Genomic DNA, 21,705 nt, shown 5'->3' with positions numbered 1-21,705 from the left:
ACTAGATAATTATGTTATATTCCTTTGCTTGTTTTGACATTGTAACTCAGTTAATCAATAAAAAAAAATTTCAAATTCCATGTGTTATGAAACAATAATTCTGTTACAACACTCCCTGACGTTTCCGCCACGTTTTGTTGTTTTATGTGGTCGGGGTGTGACAAAAATCCTTAAAAGTCTGCCATAACCACTGATGAGTTCAAAAGTCTGTTCTACTTCAAAAGTCTGTTCACTGCTGAAAATCATCCCCTGCTCTCTCATTCCTTTGATAAACACTGTTGTTCAAAAGCAGTGTTGTATCCACTGATAGCAAAAATCATCCACTGCCTTCAGAACCGTTACATCCACTGCCTTCATCAGTAACTTTCATGAAAGTACTGTCCTTCACTTCATCAGGGGATGGTACGTGGACAGTACATAGTGGTCAGTCCTTTTGTAACCGCTGCCACATCAGCATTCACTTTTTCTCCATCAAACCCCCTTTCAAACCCCACACAGGGTTCTTACTGTCGAATTGAATTCATAAAAATTCTCTTCTCAAAGCAGTTTCCATCACTTTCCATCAAATTTCTTCGCAAATTTCTTCGATTGCCTTCTTAAAAAATGACTAAATCGAAGTCCTCCGGAAAATCCACTTCATCTTCAAAAGGGGCCTCTCAAAAGGCTACACCCACAGAAATTCCACACAAACCCTCTCATAATCTTCTGGGTCTTCTCACAAAACCCGACACCATAGATATCTTTGATTCCATCCTCGATATGATCACTGCGTCAAAGTACAAAACTTTGCTTACAGCAGATGCTTCTATCTACCTGGGAACCCAGAGAGAGTTTTGGAAAAATTGTACCCTTGACAAACAAGGCGAAGATGTCAAAGCCATTAACTCTACTCTACAGGGAAAAACTGTCGTAATAACACCACAATCCATCTCGGAGGTCTTTCCACTCAACGATCAGGAAGGTAAAAATTATTTTCCTAAAAATGAGTTAAAAATTGACTTCATTGAAAGAGGGTATGCAGATACAATGATGAAGAGGGATACCTTACAAAAAGGTTTCTTCCCTCCTGCAACAAGGTTTTTATTCCATACCTTCCTTATGTGTGTTTCAAACAAAACCACTGCCTTTAATGAAATACCATTAAAGATTCAAAACCTGGGGTATGCTATTCTTCAAGAAGAAAATTTTAATTATTCCCAGGTAATCTTTAATGATATGGTTAAAAATGTTGAAACAAAATCATTCTTACTGTTTCCAAGATTTCTAAGCTACTATTTTGAAAAGAAATTCAGTAAGGATGATCTTTCTTTAATAAACCAATGAGAGTTTTTTCAAATGCACAGCTTAACTGCTAAAACTTTTACAAGAATGTCAACACCTTGCAAAACATAAGCAGAGGTGCCTGAGCAGAATTTAGCAGCAAACACTGCTCCTCAGGTATCTGCTGTTGAGCCCACTGCTCAAGGTGATCAAAGTGGCAAAACAACTGCTTTGAAACCCACACCTACAATCACCAAAAAGCCACAGAAAAAGAAAACTCAAAAACCCCCCAAACCCATCAAAAAGGCAACTCTGGAGGATGAGATATCAGAGCAACTGCCTGTGACAACACAAAAGTCACAACAAACCACTGCTGCTACTTCCTCACAGCAGTTTGTACGAATATCTGAAACCATAGCTGAAATTCCTCCTGTCTCTTCTCAAAAAGAATAGGTTGTACAACAAGGGACACCACTATATGATGCTCTGGAATCACTCGTTTCTATCATCCACAGCCCACTGCCCGGGGCAAATTCTCTTTCTACACCCAACCTCACATCCAAAATTCCACCAAATACAAAAATTTTGTTGGATGCAATTGATTTGAACCAGGCACAACCCAGTCCTTCTCAATCACCTGTTCATGAGAATATGCCTCAACAACAGACTGGGCCTGATGCATCAATCTTTGCTAATCCACCAACACAACCTGAGGAGGTTACACCCCTTGAGTTACAAGTAACTCTTGGTGGTATTCCAAGTGAAGCAGCCACTACAAGTGTTGAACCCACTAGTTTACACTTAGACAGTGGTTACATCAATAAGACTTCCTTGGAGGCAATTCCTTCTATAACACCTCTGATATCTGCTAGTGAGTTTGTTCTGACCACTGGTTCCATCAAAAAGATTACCAAGAAAAAGGGGCATCAGTTGTTGATGTTCGGAGTACACTCCCTACCTCAACCTCTGAAAAAACCACTGCTAGTGGGAAATCAGATGATCCCATTAAATTGGGTGATGGTTTAAAGTGCCAAGAATTGACAAAACGTGTTGAAAAATTGGATACTTCGGTTGCAGAAATCAAAGAAATGCTGCAACAGTTATTAACAATACAAAAGGTACAATCCCCTGCTGATACAACAGTTGTTCCACCTCAACCATCTGCTCCACAAGCATCTGTTGCAAATGAGCTCTGGAACTTCTTTCAACCTTTTCTCCAACAACAACAACAACAACAAATAGCTGCTCAGCAACATGAAACACATGTCCAAGAACTGAGGAACACAATGGAGTCTAGGTTCTGGAACACACAAGCTGACATCAAGGCTATAAAGGCCCATCTGTTGACAACCACTTACACTGCTCCTCCAACTATTCTATTCATTGATCAACTCCCCCCAGATAATGCCAAAAAGGGGGAGAAAATTCAGGAGTGGAGGAAGAAGGGGATTGATGATGGTCTATATGTTGAGCCAGAAAAGGATGCTATGCTCAGAAAAATTCCCTTGCTAGATGGTAGCAAGAAGGTTGATGTTACCCAAAATGCACTTGATGAAGCGGTAATAAGTGTAAAAAGGGATAGAGCGGCAAAGGATATATCAAGGTGGAATGAGGATAAAAGAGCTTACATGGAGCTGAATGCGCATGGTTGTTCTGGGCTAAAGGATGTTCAAAATCCTGTGCTAAAAAGAAATCCTACTAGAAAAGTAAGGGAACCCAAGTCCACACCATCCAGACTCACAAAGCATACTCCAAAACCACCATCTAAAAGCCACCAACATCAAACCTCCACCCATACAGCTGCTGAAACTCCTGCTGTATCAACATCTGCTGGTACTTTAGTTGTTTCAACAACTGCTATCACTACAACACACACCACTTCAACACACACTACAACCACTGCCTTATCACCACCACCATCACCGCTTAAAACAACATCTCCACCATCACCTCCTGTCAAAAAGCAGAAGACAGCAGATGTTACAATATCTGTTGTAATGACAACAGTGGTTGAAACACCAGTTGTTTCAACAACTGTTAGTCAATCACAAACCACTGCCACTCAAGTCACCACTACTGTTCCACCCAAAACATCATCTGCCTTTCCTAAAATAAAAAGGAGAAGGTTTATCATACCAGATGATGATTCTCCATCACCACCACCAACATCTTCAAAATCTCTAGCACTTGTCACAATTTCAAATCCCATTCCTCTCTCTTCAGCTCAATTTCAAAAGCCATTACCTCCTGCAGGTGTTTTATTTCCTTTGGAACTCATAGCAGTTAGGGAAGAAATCAAATCTTTCTATTATGAGGATGACCCTGCTAAAAGGAGTTTGCCATCAGTTGAAGGATATCCCAGGCCAAATAATATTGAAGAATATTTGAAAATCAAGGCTAAGCAAGCGGAGGATATCTCAAATAAGAATAAACAAGGGAAATCTGATACAGAATTTTAGCAAAATTATCAGTTTCTACTTACACAGGTCAGATCTTTGGAGCAATTTGCTAAAAATGTATGTCAGCAAATCTCAGAAAGGGCAGATGAGTCCTTGAGAAAAGACTACATTGATAACATCATGGCCTACAAGAAATACAAAGGAGAGAAATATATGTACAAAGACTGGACCATTTCTGAGCTTGAAAATGAAGCAGCCAGGATTCAAGAAATGATTAAAAATAAGGTCAAACATACTCCTCCTGAAAAATTCAAGAAGTTTGAATCTGAGAAGGCTATAGAGTTAAAGAGAATGAAAGAGGAGCTGATAGAAGCTGATTATGGGTCAAAGAACTCTGTGTCAAAGTGGGGAGAAGATAGGGTCAGGGCCACTACAAAAGGCTGGAGGAACTTAGGAAGAAAGATCCAACAGTTCCACAAAAGCCTGACTATCCTGAAGCAGAGGTTTCAAAAGGACCATCAAAACTGCAAGTCAGGAGATCCACTGCTCCAGCTGGTGCAGCCATCTTTAAAAGAAGGCCACAAAAACAGTTGGGCGCTGAAACAATCCAAGATCTAATAGCTGGTGATGACCTTGTAAAAGAGGGCATTAAGATAATGATCAAAGAAGATCTTGGATTGGAACAATCTGCAAACACTGCTCAGACAGTCATGAATAGGCCGACATCACCAAACACCTCATCAAATAAAAATCTCCCAAGAAACCCACCAGACTCAAAAGTACTAAAGTGGAAAACTGACAAATAGACCCACGTACTGACATTGCTCAAGTCTAGTGGAGAAGTGAAGAACATATCAAGGGAACAAGCTCTTGGCCTGAGTCTTGAAGATTTGCAGGATCTCCTTGATCTTTCACTTAGTAGGGATGATGATGAACAGATGCCTTAGCCTTTGAACTTCAACTCAAAGGGCAAATAAGGGAACTGCTGGTGAGGCAATAAAGATCTACAATAATGAAGAGTTTTGGCATTATCTGTTCCAGGGGGAGATTGTTGGGATTGAACCCTACCAGAGGAACAGATAATTAGAGCCAAAACTGGATCAGGTCAGTGGATCCAGAATAAGAAGATGTTATGCATACAAGTCTCTCCCCTTGAAAGTGGTTTCAACATCTGCTGACATCCTATCTACTGATCATACAAACTGCTGACCTACAACTACTGATCAAGTCAAAGACTGATGAAGAACTAAAGTCCTGCTACCCAATCTACTGCCTTGTGTCAAGCACTGCTGATCATGACAAGTACTGCTGGGTTCACAACAGTGGAAGGATGCAGCAGTAGTTTTGTTTACTTTATGTAATGAATTGTAATAACAGTAGTTAGTATAGCAGAGGTTGTATAGATCAGAGGTTAGAGTTTGTTAGGAGGTTAGATGTCACTTTCATGGTGACGTCAGCTTAGATGCTTCAGTGGTTTGTTCGTGCCTATAAATAGAACAGTGTTCTGTACTGTTCTATTAGCTCTTCACCATCATCTTCCTGCACGAACAAATTCTGTGAGCTCAGGCTGAGGGGGAGTTTGTTGCATACTTGCATATTGTAATCGTTGTTGAAAATAAATTCAATCATTCGATTCAATGTTAAACTTGTATGTTAAAAGCATTTCTCCTGTTTGATTGTGAAAAGTTTGTTCCATTTTAATTCTGCTGCACAACTCATTCATCTTCATCATCTTATTTCAAACATAAAACACAATCAAAACCAAACTCAGATCCTAACATCTATGATTTCCACAAATCCTATACTGTCATCTCATTTTTTGTCTGAACTACCCTAGTTAATGTCGTCACTCCTTTCAAGTATCCTAAACCATTTTTTATTATTTTTGTGACCTAATGATCAAATTGACCAGCCCCAACCGTCACATAAAATATCTATTCCCATTTGATAGATATCTTTGCAATTCGTTAGTAATTTCTAAAGAATCAATATCGCCTATTGAAAAACTAGGTTCTTATTTTCATTTTAACTTTTTACTGCTTGTGGTTAGCAGTCATTAATGATTGACTGACCTATGTGTTCGTTAGTGAAAGTTCATCGGTAATAGCCATATTCCTATTATTGTTATTATTTAATGAGTAGAAGTTAATGAATCGATTTTCTTGTTTCTTTTAATTAAAATTCTCGATTTGAACGCATTATTGTTGTTAGCATATCAAATTTTATTTGTCTGATGTAATAAAACTATCTTGTTGTTCAAAAACAAAATTTTAATACACCATGTCCGATAATGCATTTAATCATGACTAGTAAGGTGCGTTCGTGATGTAGCGGAAAACACAAACACAGATAATCATGTAACATACTAATTTTTTTTAAATTAAAAGAAAATTATAGCAATAACATACTCAAATAAAGGTGGATAAAAATATTTATTTTTATGGTGTGATTTTTACATAAATATTGACGTATGAAAAATATTGACCTTTTAAAAACCGTGAGGGAAGTTGATTTAAAAGTTAACAATATGTTTTAAATGATTCTATCATATATTTTAAAAGTTATAATTTTTAAATTCTTAAAATTTTGCAAAGTTAACTTTTTGTTCTCCTTATATGTATTATAATATATACATTTTAAAATGATTTTTTTGACTTGAAAAATACAAATTGACATAGTTTGAAGTCCGTGATCAATTTGTGATAAGAACCCAAATATGATATTTAAAATTAAAAATAATTCTAACTTCAAAAATAGTCCCAAATATGTTCTAGTGTCTGAAGCCCGTGATCACTTTGTGATATAGAACCCGAATATGATAATTATTATTAAAAGTAATAAAATTGTTATAAAGTAAAAAAAAATGGAATATTGGTTTTTAATAATCCCAATTATTCGTCATTAGCCACAAATAGTCTCAAGTTCAAAAATAACTACCGACGGTCCCAACTATTAACATATTGGCTTTCAATGGACCTTGACTAATAGAACCTTAACGTCGTTAGTTTTTGGGTACCGGAATACCGTTTTTGGACAAAAAAGGGTTCCTAAAGGTCCGATCTAAGGTTACAAAGATGCTTGGGATGATCATGTTGAGTTTTCCGGCCAAAAAGTTGAGTTTTCTGGCCATAAAGAAGTTTTTCGATGAAAAAGAAGTTTTCTTACGATTTCAATAATTGGGGTTTTTATTAGAGAAAAGTTTCTAAAGATCCGTATTAAGGTTAAAAAGAGGGTTGAGACGAAAATGTTGAGTTTCCGGCCTAAAAGGAGTTTTTCGAGCAAAAACGTTTTTTCCGACGACCGAAGACTAACAGCGTTAGGGTTCTGTTAGTTATGGTTGATTGGAGACCAATATGTTAATAGTTGGGACTAACAGTGGTTATTTTTGAAGTTGTGACTATTGACGGCAACGACGAATAGTTGATAATATTAAAATCCAATATTTCAAAAAAATTAGACTGTAGTATATTTAATACTAAAATTGTTTGAATGTATCGGATGTTAAAATCTTTAGGGTGCGAGGGGCACATTTTGTTACCCTCAATTACCCTATGATTTTCACCAATCCCGTCATCTTATTTTTGGTCTGAAATACCCTGATTAGTGTCGTCACCCATTTCAAGTATCCTAAACCATTTTGTATGTTGTGCCCTAATGATCAAAATTGACCGGCCCCACCAGTCACATTTGGTGACCTTTCTTTGATGAGTTCTACCAAACGCGACAACTCGCCTAGCCTATTGGTGTAGGTGGTGACAATATATTCGTGGTTACTGATATACCCGTAAATAGTTCTGAGTGGTGCCCCGTCTACCCTTATATACATGTAAATTCTTAACATAAATCATGTAAAGATAAAGGAAAATAGGAGGGTAGGGAAGGATAATGTTGATGGGAAAGTAAATAATTAGGGCAGCGAAAAAGGAGGAATAAAAAACCTGCAAAAACACGGGGCCGCTCGATCCCAGACTTCGGAGCTGATATTAGCCGCTCGATCCCAGACTTCGGAGCTGTGATATTCACCTCGATCAATGTTTTAGTAAATTACAAAATAGTCCTACTATATTATGTGTTACCTATTTCGTATTTGAAAATGCACACTTAAAGTATTAGCCTATAAATCCTCATATTTCATTTTATTAAGGATTCTTTTATTTTTATTTAATCAATTCCAAACGAAACATAACATCTTGTAGATAAACTATATATGTACACCTTGCGGTGTGTTGATAACTTGAGAGTAATGTTGTCAAACAAACCCAAGATAGTAACGACACACAAAAAAAAATTGTATACAAAATGGAATATGGCTATAAATAGAAGACCAAAGTTTACATTTACGGTTTTACCCTTCCATCCACCCAACACTCAACACACAGATAAAGCCAAGATCACCTCTCCAAAGTTTTCATCCTTATAATTCTCAATCCCTTCAATTCCCATCTTTCACAAAACCAAAAGAGTTTGCAACAATGAGCTGCAATGGCTGTCGAATTCTGCGCAAGGGGTGTGGTGTCGACTGTGTGCTTCGACCATGTTTGGACTGGATCGAATCACCCGACGCCCAAGCCCACGCCACCCTCTTCGTCTCCAAGTTCTTTGGCCGCGGTGATCTGGTCAACTACATCTCCTCCGTGCAGTACGATCATCAACGCGCTGGTACGTTTAAGTCCTATACCTATCGTGCTTCGGGTTCAATATTTTTTGTTGTTTTAGATTTTTTTTTTTTTTTTTTTTTTTTTTGAGTTCTACATGAATGTGGAACCCTGGGTCTCATTGGTTGCATCCTCGGTATTCACGTTTTATGTGAGTGGCTGCTCCCAGTAAGACTCCCGACTCCACAATGCATGCAAAATTCACAAAATTCCGTCTCTATATTTCATGCACTCTGGAGTCTGGGGTCTCGTTGGTAGTAGCCTTTCTATCTCATGTTTTCTGTGAGTGGCTGCTCCCAATTGAAACCCTGGACTCCATATTTTGCATGCAAAATTCATAAAGTAGGGTCTGATCTTTTTCAGTCCCTACTTTATGGGTAGAATATTACTAGTTACGTTTGTTTGTTTATTACTATGCAATTCAATATTTGCAGCGACGTTTCGGTCGCTTCTATACGAAGCGGCTGGGAGGACTGTGAATCCGGTAAACGGAGCCATGGGACTACTCTCAACCGGAAACTGGCACCTCTGTGAGGCGGCAGTGCAGACGGTGCTTGCTGGTGGTTCTCCGACTGCTGAACAAAACTTGATTCAAGAAGTTAATGAGAGTTCAGATGACTTTCAATCAAGAGCTGAGTGGGGGGTGATGATGATCCGGAACCAGGCTGACAGTAACGACCAGAACTTGCCGTTCATGCCGCTGCCGGAGGCTGACGTGGCGTTGGAATTGGCCATAGGATACCGGCGCAACGACGGTGAAGAGCCGAAGTTGTTGAACCTTTTTCAGTAATAAATGATCAGAGTGTAATGCCGTCGAACGTTCATGTTACATATTTGTTACCTAACAATATTCGATATAAAATAATAAAGTCGCCGACGGTTGTTTTTGGTTTTCTGCCATGGTGTTTTTTTTTATACATGCATAGCTATTTTGTGTTGCTATTGTTACTTGCATCACGTAAATTAAAACTTTAATATGTTTTTTTTTTTTTTTTTAAGAATCTAAATTAAAAATGTTTACATTATGGTTGTTAATTGTGTCATTAATATATAGTATTCAATTTAATTGGATTCATTTAATCATAATGAGTATATATAATTGTGTAACTTGTAATTGTTTGTTATTAATACGAAACTAAAGAAAAATTCAATTTCCTGAATTTATATTTAAAATTATTATTTGGCGTAAATGTTTCGCATTTATCATTCTTTATGAGTGTATTATGTTAGAAACCCGTGAATTAGATGACTTGAATTCGTAAAATTTAGCTTTATTTTTGTAATTTTAGAATAAGTTGTATCATAAAAGGTGAAGGAAGAAAATGTGAATTATAAATCTTAAATACATAATTTAGAAAAATAGAGGCATAATAACGGTGAATTAAAATATTATTATAAAAAATTAAGTTTAAATAATGAAAACGTGCGAGGCTAATGAAAACGAAATAAGAAATGTATTAAATGTAATATTGAAAAGAAAATCAGGTAAATTTGAAACGGGTAAGGATCCACGTGTAAATTTTATTTTTTGAGATTTAAATTGAGGTGTACTTTTGAATAATTAAAATTCATAACCTATACTTTCAATAAAAAGAGAAATATAAGTGACATAAGAAAAGCCGATGTGGCAGCCAGAGAGGCTGTCCAACAATGCATTTCCTATGTCATTACTTCATCATAAAGCCTAATATATAAAATTACTTTAAATTCTATCTAAAACTCTGCCTCCCAAAACCTCTGCTCATATCCATTCATATTTAAAGCCAGCAGAGGTTGAAGGTTCATATAATGCTATATATCAGCAGATGTTTAGTTGCCGGTAATTTCAAATTCAAAATGTCCGAGAATATGTATTTTGCAATTAATGCATGTTACTTACTCACTTCTGTCAATCATCTTCTTATATAAAGGTTTTTTTTTCTCATTTCCTTCTCCATATTTACACTCTCCTGTTCTCTGCTTTTGTATTTTGAAATTTGAATTCATTCTGATTTCCGAATTAGAAGCACGTCAGCACGTCAGCATCAGTTAACAATTTCAATCTTGGGAAAGATTTGTGGCACATGAGAGTGAGGATCATCCGAAAATGGAATCAAGATTATAGAATGGATCTCATCTTCATTCATGAAAAGGTATGGTGTATTTGTGTTTTTCCATTCATGTATAAACGATTCCATGGATGTATATCTGTGAATTCCTGTTTCTATGCTTTATAGGTTTTTATTATAAATGTTTATGGGAAAGATTTGTGGCACATGAGAGCGAGGATCATCCGAAAATGGAATCAATGTTATAAAATGGATCTCATCTTCATTGATGAAAAGGTAATGTCTATTTGTATTTAAAAATAGATGTATATGTGTGAATTCCTGATTCTATGCTTTGTAGGTTTGTAATATAATGTTCCTGAGTTTTGTACGGTAGTTTATTGAGGATGTATATTCTTTGATTTATTCTTTTTATCAAAAATTGTAGGTTTGTATGCTAAAAAAATACTTTGTTTAAATATTCTTCATGTAGATGTTGCTGGATCTGTTATTTGGTGTGGAGGTCTTGAATTCGTTTCAAAAGAAACTAACGGTATGAAAAGCGATATTCAAGAGTTGGAGTAAGTGGTGGTTTACATGTTCAGTCATGTACAAATTATTGTTTGTATTTACTGTGGAATGATCTTAAAAAATGAGATCAAGACTGTTGGTATTTAAAGTGTAATCAGGGTAATGCTAATAAATGAGACTAACAGTCTTTGTATCTAATGTGGAATCATGGTAATAAATGAGATCAACAAATTTATTCTTCAGGTGAATATGTTAGTTAATTTGTTGCTCATTTACTACTTTAATAGATGGTCATAAGTTTCGTTTGATTTTGTGTTGTTATTCATTCAGTTTTAGTTTTGATTTTAACGAATTCATCTCTAAAATGACAGCTCATGAGCATATGATGTCTGTTATACAACATGTAAAGTGTAAGGATGATCCTAAGGTAATTTTTGTTACTTCTGCAAATCATAACTATACTCTTTATTGCTGGCAATATAATAACAGGTTGAATAAATATCATTAGTTATTTTGTGATCTATTGCAAGGATGTTGGTGATGTCACGGAAGACTTTTCAGCCGTTGAAATTGAAAAGTATTTCTAGATTAAGTCTGAATGGAAAGTAAAAAGAAAATTATTTTGAAGATTAAAATTGTGGTTTTTAGTTATGTTTGTTAACTTTTGTTTTAACCTGGTGTGTTTGAAAGTTTGGTATGTTATGGCTACAATTTGAATCATCTAAACTGATGGATTTTGTATGTAATTGCTACAATTTGAATATTATTGTTGATATTCATTTTTTGCACAAGTAGTATGGTTATATATTATTTTTACTGAATGAATACTGCTTTAATGAATTGGTTAGTAGGAAAACTGTTAGAATCTGTTGAACAAACTTGGCTTCAATAGACCTTATCATCTGTTGATCATGGTCTGTTAAAGCTCTTTTGTTAAACATCCTCTATTGAACTACATCATCTCTTAAGCCACAGCAGAGGTTATCTTTGGTAGACCTTTGCTTGAACAGTCTCTGTGTTTATCAGCAGATGTTGTTTCGTTCAACAGACTTTGCCTTTTACAGATTTTCTCTTCAACAAAGTTTTGGGTTTGGTAAGCTTTATATATGAAGATGTTGACTGTATTCCTTTTGTTGAAGATGTTCAAAAGACTGTTATTTGTATTTAGAGGTTGTAGAGTATAATTCAAGTTAGGTTATGACAATGATCGGCCATAAATTTGTTTCTCCTTTTAAATGTTGATCACCAACATGTTGTGATTTATCGTGAAGAGACAATTGAAACATAATGAATGTACAGCAAAAATGAGAATCATCTAAACTGATGGATTTAGCATGTAATTGCTACAATTTGAATATTATTGTTATTATATTATATATTATATTATTGTTGATATTCCAATTTTGCACAAGTAATATAGTTGTATATTATTATCAGTGAATGAATGCAAATTTAATGAATTGGTTAGTAGGAAAACCATTAGGATCTTATATACATTAACATCTGTTAGAGACTAACCTCCGTTATAGATTGCTAACATCTGCTGTGACCGAGACGGAAAGGGACCTGAGCTACATTAGGATCTGTTGAACAGACTTTGATTCAACAGACCTTATCATCTGTTGATCATGATCTGTTAAATCTCAGATGTTGAAATCCTCTGTTGAACTGCATCATCTGTTAAGCCACAACAGATGTTAGCTTCATCACACTTTTGTATTCATCAGTAGAGGTTGTCTTTGGCAGACCTTTGGTTCAACAGACATTGCTTCAACAGATGTTGTCTTCAAGAGAGCTTTGGGTTTGGCAGACTTTAGCGAAACAGATGTTGAGTGTATCCCTTTAGTTTCAGATGTTTAAAGACTATTATTTGTAATTAGAGGTTTTAGAGTATAATTCAAGTGAAATTATGACAATAATCGGCCATAAATTTGTGGAATGATTTTCTCTGCAGTTTAACCGGATCATCTGTTAAGTAACAGTAGATGTTAGCTTCATAATACTTTTGTATTCATCAGGAGAGGTTCTTTTTTGGTAGACCTTTGCTACAATAGTCTTTATGTTTATCAGCAGAGTTTGTTTGGAATAACAGACTTTGCTTCAACAGATTTTGTCTTCAACAGAGCGTTGGGTTTGGCAGACTTTATCTAAAGAGATGTTGAGTGTATCCCTTTAGATGTAGATGTTAAAATACTGTGATTTGTAATTAGAGGTTGCAGAGTATAATTCAAGTGAAGTTATGACAATGATCACCCATAAATTTGTTGAAGCCTTTTAAACATCGATGATTGCCCATTAATGAGGATTCAATATGTTCGATAGAGCCTAATACTGAATTAGGTGATTTAATTAAAAGAGCAACTTTGATTATTTGGGACGAAGCACCTATGACTCACAAGCATTGTTTCGAGGCTCTCGATAGAACAATGAGAGACATATCATGTTCCAGTCAACCGAACATGGAATGCAAGCCTTTTAGAGGAAAGGTCATTCTATTTGGTGATGATTTTAGACAAATTCTTCTGGTCATCCCTAAAGGTACCAGAACAATGAAAGTCAATGCTTCTTTGAATTCTTCTTATATTGGCGATGCTGTCAAGAGCTAAAGCTAACTAAGAATATGAGATTAAAAGTTGGATGTCAGGAAACAGATTTGAAATAAATAAAGGAATTTGCAGAATGGATTTTAAAGTTGGTGATGGTCTGCTTGGTGAAGAAAATGATGGTGAGGTAGATATTGAAATTCCAGATGATTTACTTATTCATGACCAAGTCAATCGTATTTCTTCTCTCATTTCATTTACATATCTCGACATGAATAAGTTTTTGTGGGATTTAACGTATTTCCAACAAAGAGTGATTCTTGCTCCAACTAATGAAGTAGTGACTTCAATAAATAAAGAGCTGTTAGAGAATCTGCCTGGTGAAGAGAAGATTTATTTTAGTTCAGATAGTTTATGTCAATCTGAGGAAGAATCAGAGCTTAACATGGCATTGTTTCCTCCCGATGTGTTAAACAATCTTCGTTTGTCTGGTTTACCTAACCATAAATTAGTATTGAAAGTTAGTGCTCCAGTGATGTTACTCAGAAACATTGATCAGGCATATGGATTTTGTAACGGTACACGTTTACAAGTCACGAAACTCGGAAAAGTCGTGATTGAAGCAAAAATTATCACAGGGACTAATATAGGTCAACATACTTTGATTTCAAGATGACACCTCCTGATAAAAGAATACCAGTGAAGATTTCTCGAAGACAATTCCCACTTTCACTGTGTTTTGCTATGACAATAAATAAAAGTCAAGGACAATCGTTGGAGCGTGTTGGTTTGTATCTTCCACGTCCAGTATTTAGTCATGGCCAGCTCTATGTTGCTGTATCTAGGGTAAAAAGTAGGAAGGGGTTGAAACTTTTGATTTGTGATAAAGAATAACGAGTTTGTACAACCACTACTAATGTAGTTTACAAAGAAGTTTTACAAAATCTATGATGATACTTAACATCTGTCAAGCTGGAAATGTCTGTTGCGTATAATGGAGGAACAATTGTTAGGAAATGTTTGTTGTAAAGCAATAGTAGTTTCTGAAAGCATCTGATACTTGCTCTGCATTAAGCCTATCCTGAGAACTTATGCTGCCAAAAATGTTTATATCTGGTGTTTTAGTAACAAGTTCCCAGGTCTATTTTTAATGAGAGCACTAAATTTATTGTTCATAACATTATTCTTTTAATATCTGTTGACTAACCCTTTTAACTTCTGTTGACTAACCTTTTTAACATGGGTTGACTAACATCTGAAACTTAGCATCTATCAATGTGGCAATCTCTGTTGGAGATAATGGATGACAATTGTTAGCAAGCGTCTATTGGAAAGCAACAGAGGTTTTTAACAGTTGATAGACAACATTGGTTAGGTTATCAACATAATGGAATTCCTATTGACTAAACCTATTGACCATTAGTTTATATCAATTTTGTAAGTCTACACTAATTATTTTTTTACTTTCTATCAAAATGTGTTATACATGGTTTTCTAAAAACCACCCGTTTTTGCACACGGGTCTTACCGCTAGTATAGTATAATCAACCAAATATATAATGGATATGGTTTGAAGAAATTTTTGGTCATTCGAATTATTAAAATTCTTAATAGTATAATAACCATATATTTGAATTGACTTTTTTTTATTTAGTATTATGTAGTTTGAGGGGAAAAATATTTTAAGAGTGGTGTGGTAATTTTCTAAAACTACGATCCTAAATGATATCAACTAGTATTAAACTATCCCCGTGTTGTGGCGGGGCGTAAAACCATGCCAAGTTATACCAATGCTACACCATTGTCGATGATCACCAACACCAGAAAAGCTCGTAAAAACAAAATAAATTAAAAAGAAAAAATAACACCAAACAAAAAGCAAAGTAAAATCTTTGAACCACATAGGCCCGTTGTGGCGTGTTAATGTGGAGAAATTAGACCGAAACAAAAAACATAGAAAAAAATAACTAAGATGGTCTAGGACCCGCACGTTTCAACGAACTTGCCAAACATGAAAAATTGACGTGTTGCAATGGGTCTGTCAAACGGGAAAAAATTGACGAAAAACGCTGAACTCCACACGTAAGTTGCGGCTTGTTAACTTGCAAAATATAGAACAAAACGTAAAACGAAAATTTGCAAAAAGATGAAAAGTATAGGGCATCAAAGTGAAAAATCATTTTTTTTTTTTTTTGAAAAAATCTTCATGGGGGCACAACTTTTTAAACATACAAAAGTGTTACTTATTTATTATTTACTATGGTTTCTTAAAACCATCATACAAACTTCAATGCACATAGTACAAACAACAATACCAAGAATTGTTACAAATTTATAGTATATAAATAATAATAATAATAATAATAATAATAATAATAATAATAATAATAATAATAACAACAACAACTACAACTAGGTTATTTGATCGTGCGTTGTGGTTCGTTACAATGCCAGTATAAAACATGCACTCGGTATAGAAATCAATCGACCGTATAGAAATCAATCGACTGAAAACGACAAAAATTAACACAAGTACTGACACCAATGTTCAAACAGAGTTGTATAAACTAAAAATTATCCAAACCAGAAACCATAAAAATGAATATCGGTACCGATACCGATTTGTTCGTTTGGTTGGTTATGGTATAATAACAATGTGGTGCGAGTTTATCAAAAAGTAAAAACAGTAAAAATAAATAGTGGTATCCATACAAATGTTTTTCAAACAGGGTACATTAGCGGCACGTTGTCTATTTAAAAAAAAAACTTTTTCACAATGTTGGAAAAAATAAACACACATTATTAGAAAAAAATCAAAATAAATGTTGAATAATAATTAAAAATAAATAAATAAATACTTGAAAATAATAAATTACCATTCATTGTCCGTTTTTGCCAAGACAACATAAACCGAGGGGGATATTGTAAGGACATGGTTTGTTAGGTTTACGCTTGTCTTATATAGTTTGATTGTGGTTTGGTTAATTAGGGTGTTTAGGCTTGATTAGATCCATATAGGTGTACGGTTTGGGCTTGGCCAGGTTTGTAATTAGGTTACACCCTATGTAACTATAAATAGTGTGAACCAAGGTCTTAGAATGGTTGTTGATTGTTAGTGTTCTTGATCGAAACATTGTACCAGACAAGTCTTTGAACGTGTGTGCAAATCATTAATAACAATCGATTTCTTGTTCTTGTTCTACACTTTCTTTAGTATTCCGCACTTTGGATTGTGGTTGTGATATCCGATTGAAGATCTCTTGACCTACAATGAATAAACATTTATTTATCCATGAACTTGTACTGCGAAAAGTGGTTTTTTGGAATATTCATTGAATCCTTTGGTCCACTAGTCACTTTGGAGTTCGTGTAGAACCTTATCGGCTTAGTAAGTTGCTTCATCAGAATTCTGATGAACTCCTTATCAGAAATCTGATATCTATGATCATTAGATTTCTGATAATCTAATCTGATCAGATTCTGATGATAAATATCAGATTTATCATTAGAAACATCAGATTCTTTTGATCAAATCTTCTTCTTTTGTTGAATATGACTTTATGATCTTCTTGATGCCATTCTTCTCTTTCTCTTGCCCAACAGTCATGTATCTTCTTTCTGTGTGACTTCTGACCATGTCAGCACCAAATCTGATAAGATGGATCAGATTCCTTCATCATTTTTCTTAAACATTTAAAAAAAGTTTCCTAACACCATATCCCCACCTCTCTAGTTTTCTACAACAACATTGACCACCAATGCAAAACAAGTCTATGTATGTGTACTCTTTTAATCTATGTATGACCAATTTAATATTTGAGACCACTAAATTTAACAAACAAGTTTCCACCACATTGCAAATTATGAATTTGTCATTAGGTTTTGGAAACTCCAAAATCATCAATTCCAACAAATAGTAGGTCGAGAACAAAGATTACTACCATCATTAATAAAGGGATTTACCGATTAAAAACATATATTGTGACAACTAATGGCAAAATGTGAAAATTAGAGAGGTGGCAGTAGTATATACATATACAAAGGTGCTGACGGATAACTTTCGCCATTTGGTCCCACCCGACAACCAATGGAAAATTTATAAAAAGTATCTTATCCAAATATAATATTCAAACTCTGTCATTGAATTCTAATAAATTATTGGCAAGAATAGAAGAAAATATATATTCCCATTTGATTGGTATCTCGGCAATTCGTCGGAAATTTCTGTAGGATCACTATCGCCTACTGAAAAAGTAGGTTTTTATTTACATTTTAGCTTTTTACTACTTGTGGCCATCAACCATTGATTATTGACAGATGTGTTCATTAGTGAAAGTTCATCGGTAATAGCCATTTTCCTATTATTATTCTTATTATTATTATTATTATTATTATTATTATTATTATTATTATTATTATTATTATTATTATTATTATTATTATTATTATTATTAAATGAGTAGAAGTTAATGAACCGATTTTCATATTTCTTTAAATTAAAATTCTTGATTCGAGCACATTATTGTTTCTAGCATATCAAATTTTATTTGTGTTATTTAATATATCATGTTTTAATAAAACTATCTTGTGGCTCAAAAATAAAATTTTAATACATCATGTCCGATAAAATACATTTAATCATGACTAGTGTGTTGCCCTTGTGATGCGGCGAAAAAACACAAACACTGATAATCACGTAACATGTTAATTTTTAAATTAAATAAAATTATAGTAATAACAAACTCAAATAAAAGAGAATAATTTTTTTATTTTTACGGTGTGATTTTTTACATAAATATTAACGTATGAAAAAATTATAACCGTTTAAAAACCGTGGGGGAAATTGGTTTAAAAGTCAACAATATGTTTTAAATGATCGTATCATATACTTTAAAAGTTGTAATTATTTAAATGATCGTATCATATATTTTGTAAAGTTAATATTTTGTCCTTCTTATATGTATTTGAAAAGTGTTTTGCAACTTGAAAAATATGAATTGCCATACTTTTGCCTCGTATGTTGATGTTCTAATGTTTAAAGCCTGTGATCAATTTGTGATATAGAACCCAAATATGATATTTAAAATCAAAATTAATCAAGCTGTTATAAAGTAAAAAAAATTCGACAATAGCATATTTAATTATGAAATTGTTTGAGTGTATCGGAAACTAAAATCTTTATGCTGGGAAGGGCACATTCTGTTACCCTCCATTACCCTATGATTTCCACAAATCCTATACTGTCATCTCATTTTTTGTGTGAACTACCCTAATTAGTGCCGTCACTCCTTTCAAGTATTCTAAACCATTTTTTATTATTTTTGTGAGCTAACGATCAAATTGAGCAGCCCCAAAGTCACATAAAAACTAGGTTCCCATTTGATAGGTATCTTTGCAATTCGTCAGTAATTTCTAAAGGATTACTATCTCCTATTGAAAAACTAGGTTCTTATTTTCATTTTAGCTTTTTACCGAATGTGGTTATCAGCCATTGATGATTGACTGACATATGTGTTCGTTAGTGAAAGTTCATTGGTAATAGCCATATTCCTATTATTGTTATTATTTAATGAGAAGAAGTTAATGAATCGATTTTCATATTTCTTTTAATTAAAATTCTCGATTTGAACGCATTATTGTTGTTAGCATATCAAATTTTATTTGACTGATGTAATATATCATGTTTTAATAAAACTATCTTGTTGTTCAGAAACAAAATTTTAATACATTATATCCGATAATGCATTTAATCATGAGTAGTGAGGTGCCCTCGTGATGTGGCGGAAAACACAAGCACAGATAATCATGTAACATATTAATTTTTTTAAAGTAAAAGAAAATTATAGCAATATCATACTCAAATAAAGGTGGATAAAATGTTTATTTTACAGTGTGATTTTTACATAAATATTGACGTATGAAAATTTTATAACCATTTAAAAACCGTCAGTGAAGTTGATTTAAAAGTTAAAACTATGTTTTAAATGATTCTATCATATATTTTAAAAGTTATAATTATTTAAAGTCTTAAAATTTTGGAAAGTTAACTTTTTGTCCTTCTTATATGCATTATAATCTATACATTTTGAAATGATTTTTGCAACTTGAAAAATACGAATTGCCATAGTTTGAAGCCGGTGATCAATTTGTGATATAGAACCCAAATATGATATTTAAAATTAAAAAATAGTTCCAACTTCAAAAATAACTGCCGGCATAAGTATGTAGGCAAATTGGCATAAGTAAGCATTGTCCTTGTGGCTTCTACCAAGGTTTTGTTCTTCCTTTCCACTACTCCATCTTGTTGTGGATTTCTAGGAGTAGAAAAATCATGAGATATTCCTATGTTGATCAGGAATGTCTCAAGATTTGCATTGTTGAATGTTGTCCCATTGTTAGATGATCTTTCTAACAACTAATTTTAACAGATTTTAAATTTTCTTAATAAAATTTATGATCAGATCTAGGGGTTCACTTTTCTAGTGTTAAAAATTCCACCCATGTTTACCTTGAGTAGTCATCTACAATGACTACTTTCCTGAAAAGCTATATGTACTCACAAGTCCACATAAGTCCATGTGCAAAAGTTCAAGATTTTGAGAAATTGAGGATTTAGCTATAGTTTTGTGTGAGCTTCTTTTTAATTTTCCTAGCTCACATAGTTCACACCCCAACCGATCACGAAAACATCGGAGTAAGACGAAAACGAGATTGCAAGAGACATCATAACACTAATGTGACAAGTATTTAATAATAAATTTCATTTCATTGCTAAAAGTATCAAATACATTGTTTGAAATAGAATACAACAAGTTGAAACAAATGAATTACATTACAATAAGTATTTAAAGTTTAAAATGTGTTTCTAGGCATCCTACTAAGTTCCATGCATCATCAACATCGTCATAAACCTGTAACATGTTTTAATGTATAGTTCAGTACAAAAGTATTGGCGAGTATACAAGTTTGGTGTACTAGCATATAAGTATATAAATGAACAATGAATAGTGAACAATGAACAATGAACAATGAACAGTGAACAATGAACAATGAACAAATGAACAGTGAACAACAAACAATGAACAGTGAACAATGAACAATCCACATAGCAAACCTAGTTATCAAGATTAACGTATAAACTGGCATGCGATTTACAAGTCAACCCTTTGATTACCGCATGTATAATGAATGAATGAATAAACTTAATATGACCTCACGTTAGCGGGCTATGCGTTACTCCTATAGCGCTATACATGTTAAGTGGAGGCTCGTACAAAGTTAATGACAAGTTCATCACATAAGAATCACCCAGAAATCAAGAATCAAGCATAACATAATAGTAAGCATGTATTGGATTGTTGTATGTATGATTGCATAAAAGTATTTATGTGTTTTTGTATATGTAAACATGTTGCACCCTAAAAGTGTAAAAACGGTAAAAGGGTGTCGAGTATACTCACAACTTTGCATAGCCTTCCGATTATCCATGAGTGACGAGTGGTTTGTGTTTAAGGAGTAAATGGTAAGGTTATAGGATGTTATGGTGTGACTAGATTCGGGATTGAGAATTTAAAGTACGAAAAGTATGTATTTACAAAAAGTATTATCTAATTGTAAGTACTCGTTTTTTACACTATATTGTATGTGGTTTCATGGGTCCTAGTTTGCCCATTAGAATCGTTAACGAGAGACTTAGGTTGTAGATAATGTAGCCTTAGTTTATGATGAATAATCATGGTCCGATTATTATCATAAATTTAGCCACGTTCTTGTATATATATGTATTTATATAATTATAATAATAACCTAAGCTAAGTCCATCATAGATATCATGTATTATCATCTAAGTCAAGCATGGAGGATGAACCTCATTGTATGATTCACCACTACACAAAATCATCACAAGGATGATTCAGATGGTCATGAATTATAAGAAATAAAGAACTACCTATTAGATTAAAAAGTAAATCATCAAGTGAGGTGTGGAATCGAGTTAGGAATGCCCAAGCATCCAATGTTCACACTTGCATCTAACATAAGTCTCATCACATGAACTATGGCAAATTTATGTGATTTCAACACTTGTGGGTTGTATTATACCCTAACAAGTCAGAAAGTTTGGAGGTTGTTTATACCTCTAAACTTGTAAGAATCAATTCTAACAAGTTACATCACCATTGATGGGTTTAGGAGGTTGCTAGGTACAAGATTCAAGCATAAAAAGTTTAGTTTTGTAAGAGGTAATCAAGTTTCATCCAAAACATAAAGTTTGGACCTTAAAATGGTGTTG

The 21,705-nt window shown here is 34.0% G+C and overlaps 2 protein-coding genes across 2 annotated transcripts; both read left to right on the top strand.

Moving 5' to 3' along the window:
- The first annotated feature begins 8,130 nt into the window (after positions 1–8,130).
- Positions 8,131–9,104, top strand: LOC110880616 (LOB domain-containing protein 37). The gene is made up of 2 exons (XM_022129108.2): positions 8,131–8,318; positions 8,749–9,104. Exons 1-2 carry the CDS (start codon positions 8,132–8,134, stop codon positions 9,102–9,104), a joined length of 543 nt encoding a protein of 180 aa, XP_021984800.1. The 5' UTR covers position 8,131.
- A 4,447-nt stretch (positions 9,105–13,551) lies between these two features.
- Positions 13,552–14,091, top strand: LOC110880617. Its single transcript, XM_022129110.1, has one exon. The coding sequence runs from the start codon at positions 13,552–13,554 to the stop codon at positions 14,089–14,091; it is 540 nt and encodes a 179-aa protein (XP_021984802.1).
- Positions 14,092–21,705: the final 7,614 nt, after the last annotated feature.

Source organism: Helianthus annuus, chromosome 2, assembly GCF_002127325.2.
Source record: "Helianthus annuus cultivar XRQ/B chromosome 2, HanXRQr2.0-SUNRISE, whole genome shotgun sequence".
NCBI lineage: Eukaryota > Viridiplantae > Streptophyta > Magnoliopsida > Asterales > Asteraceae > Helianthus > Helianthus annuus.
Note: the sequence above shows the minus strand (reverse complement) of the source record. Positions and strands in the feature narration are given on the sequence as shown.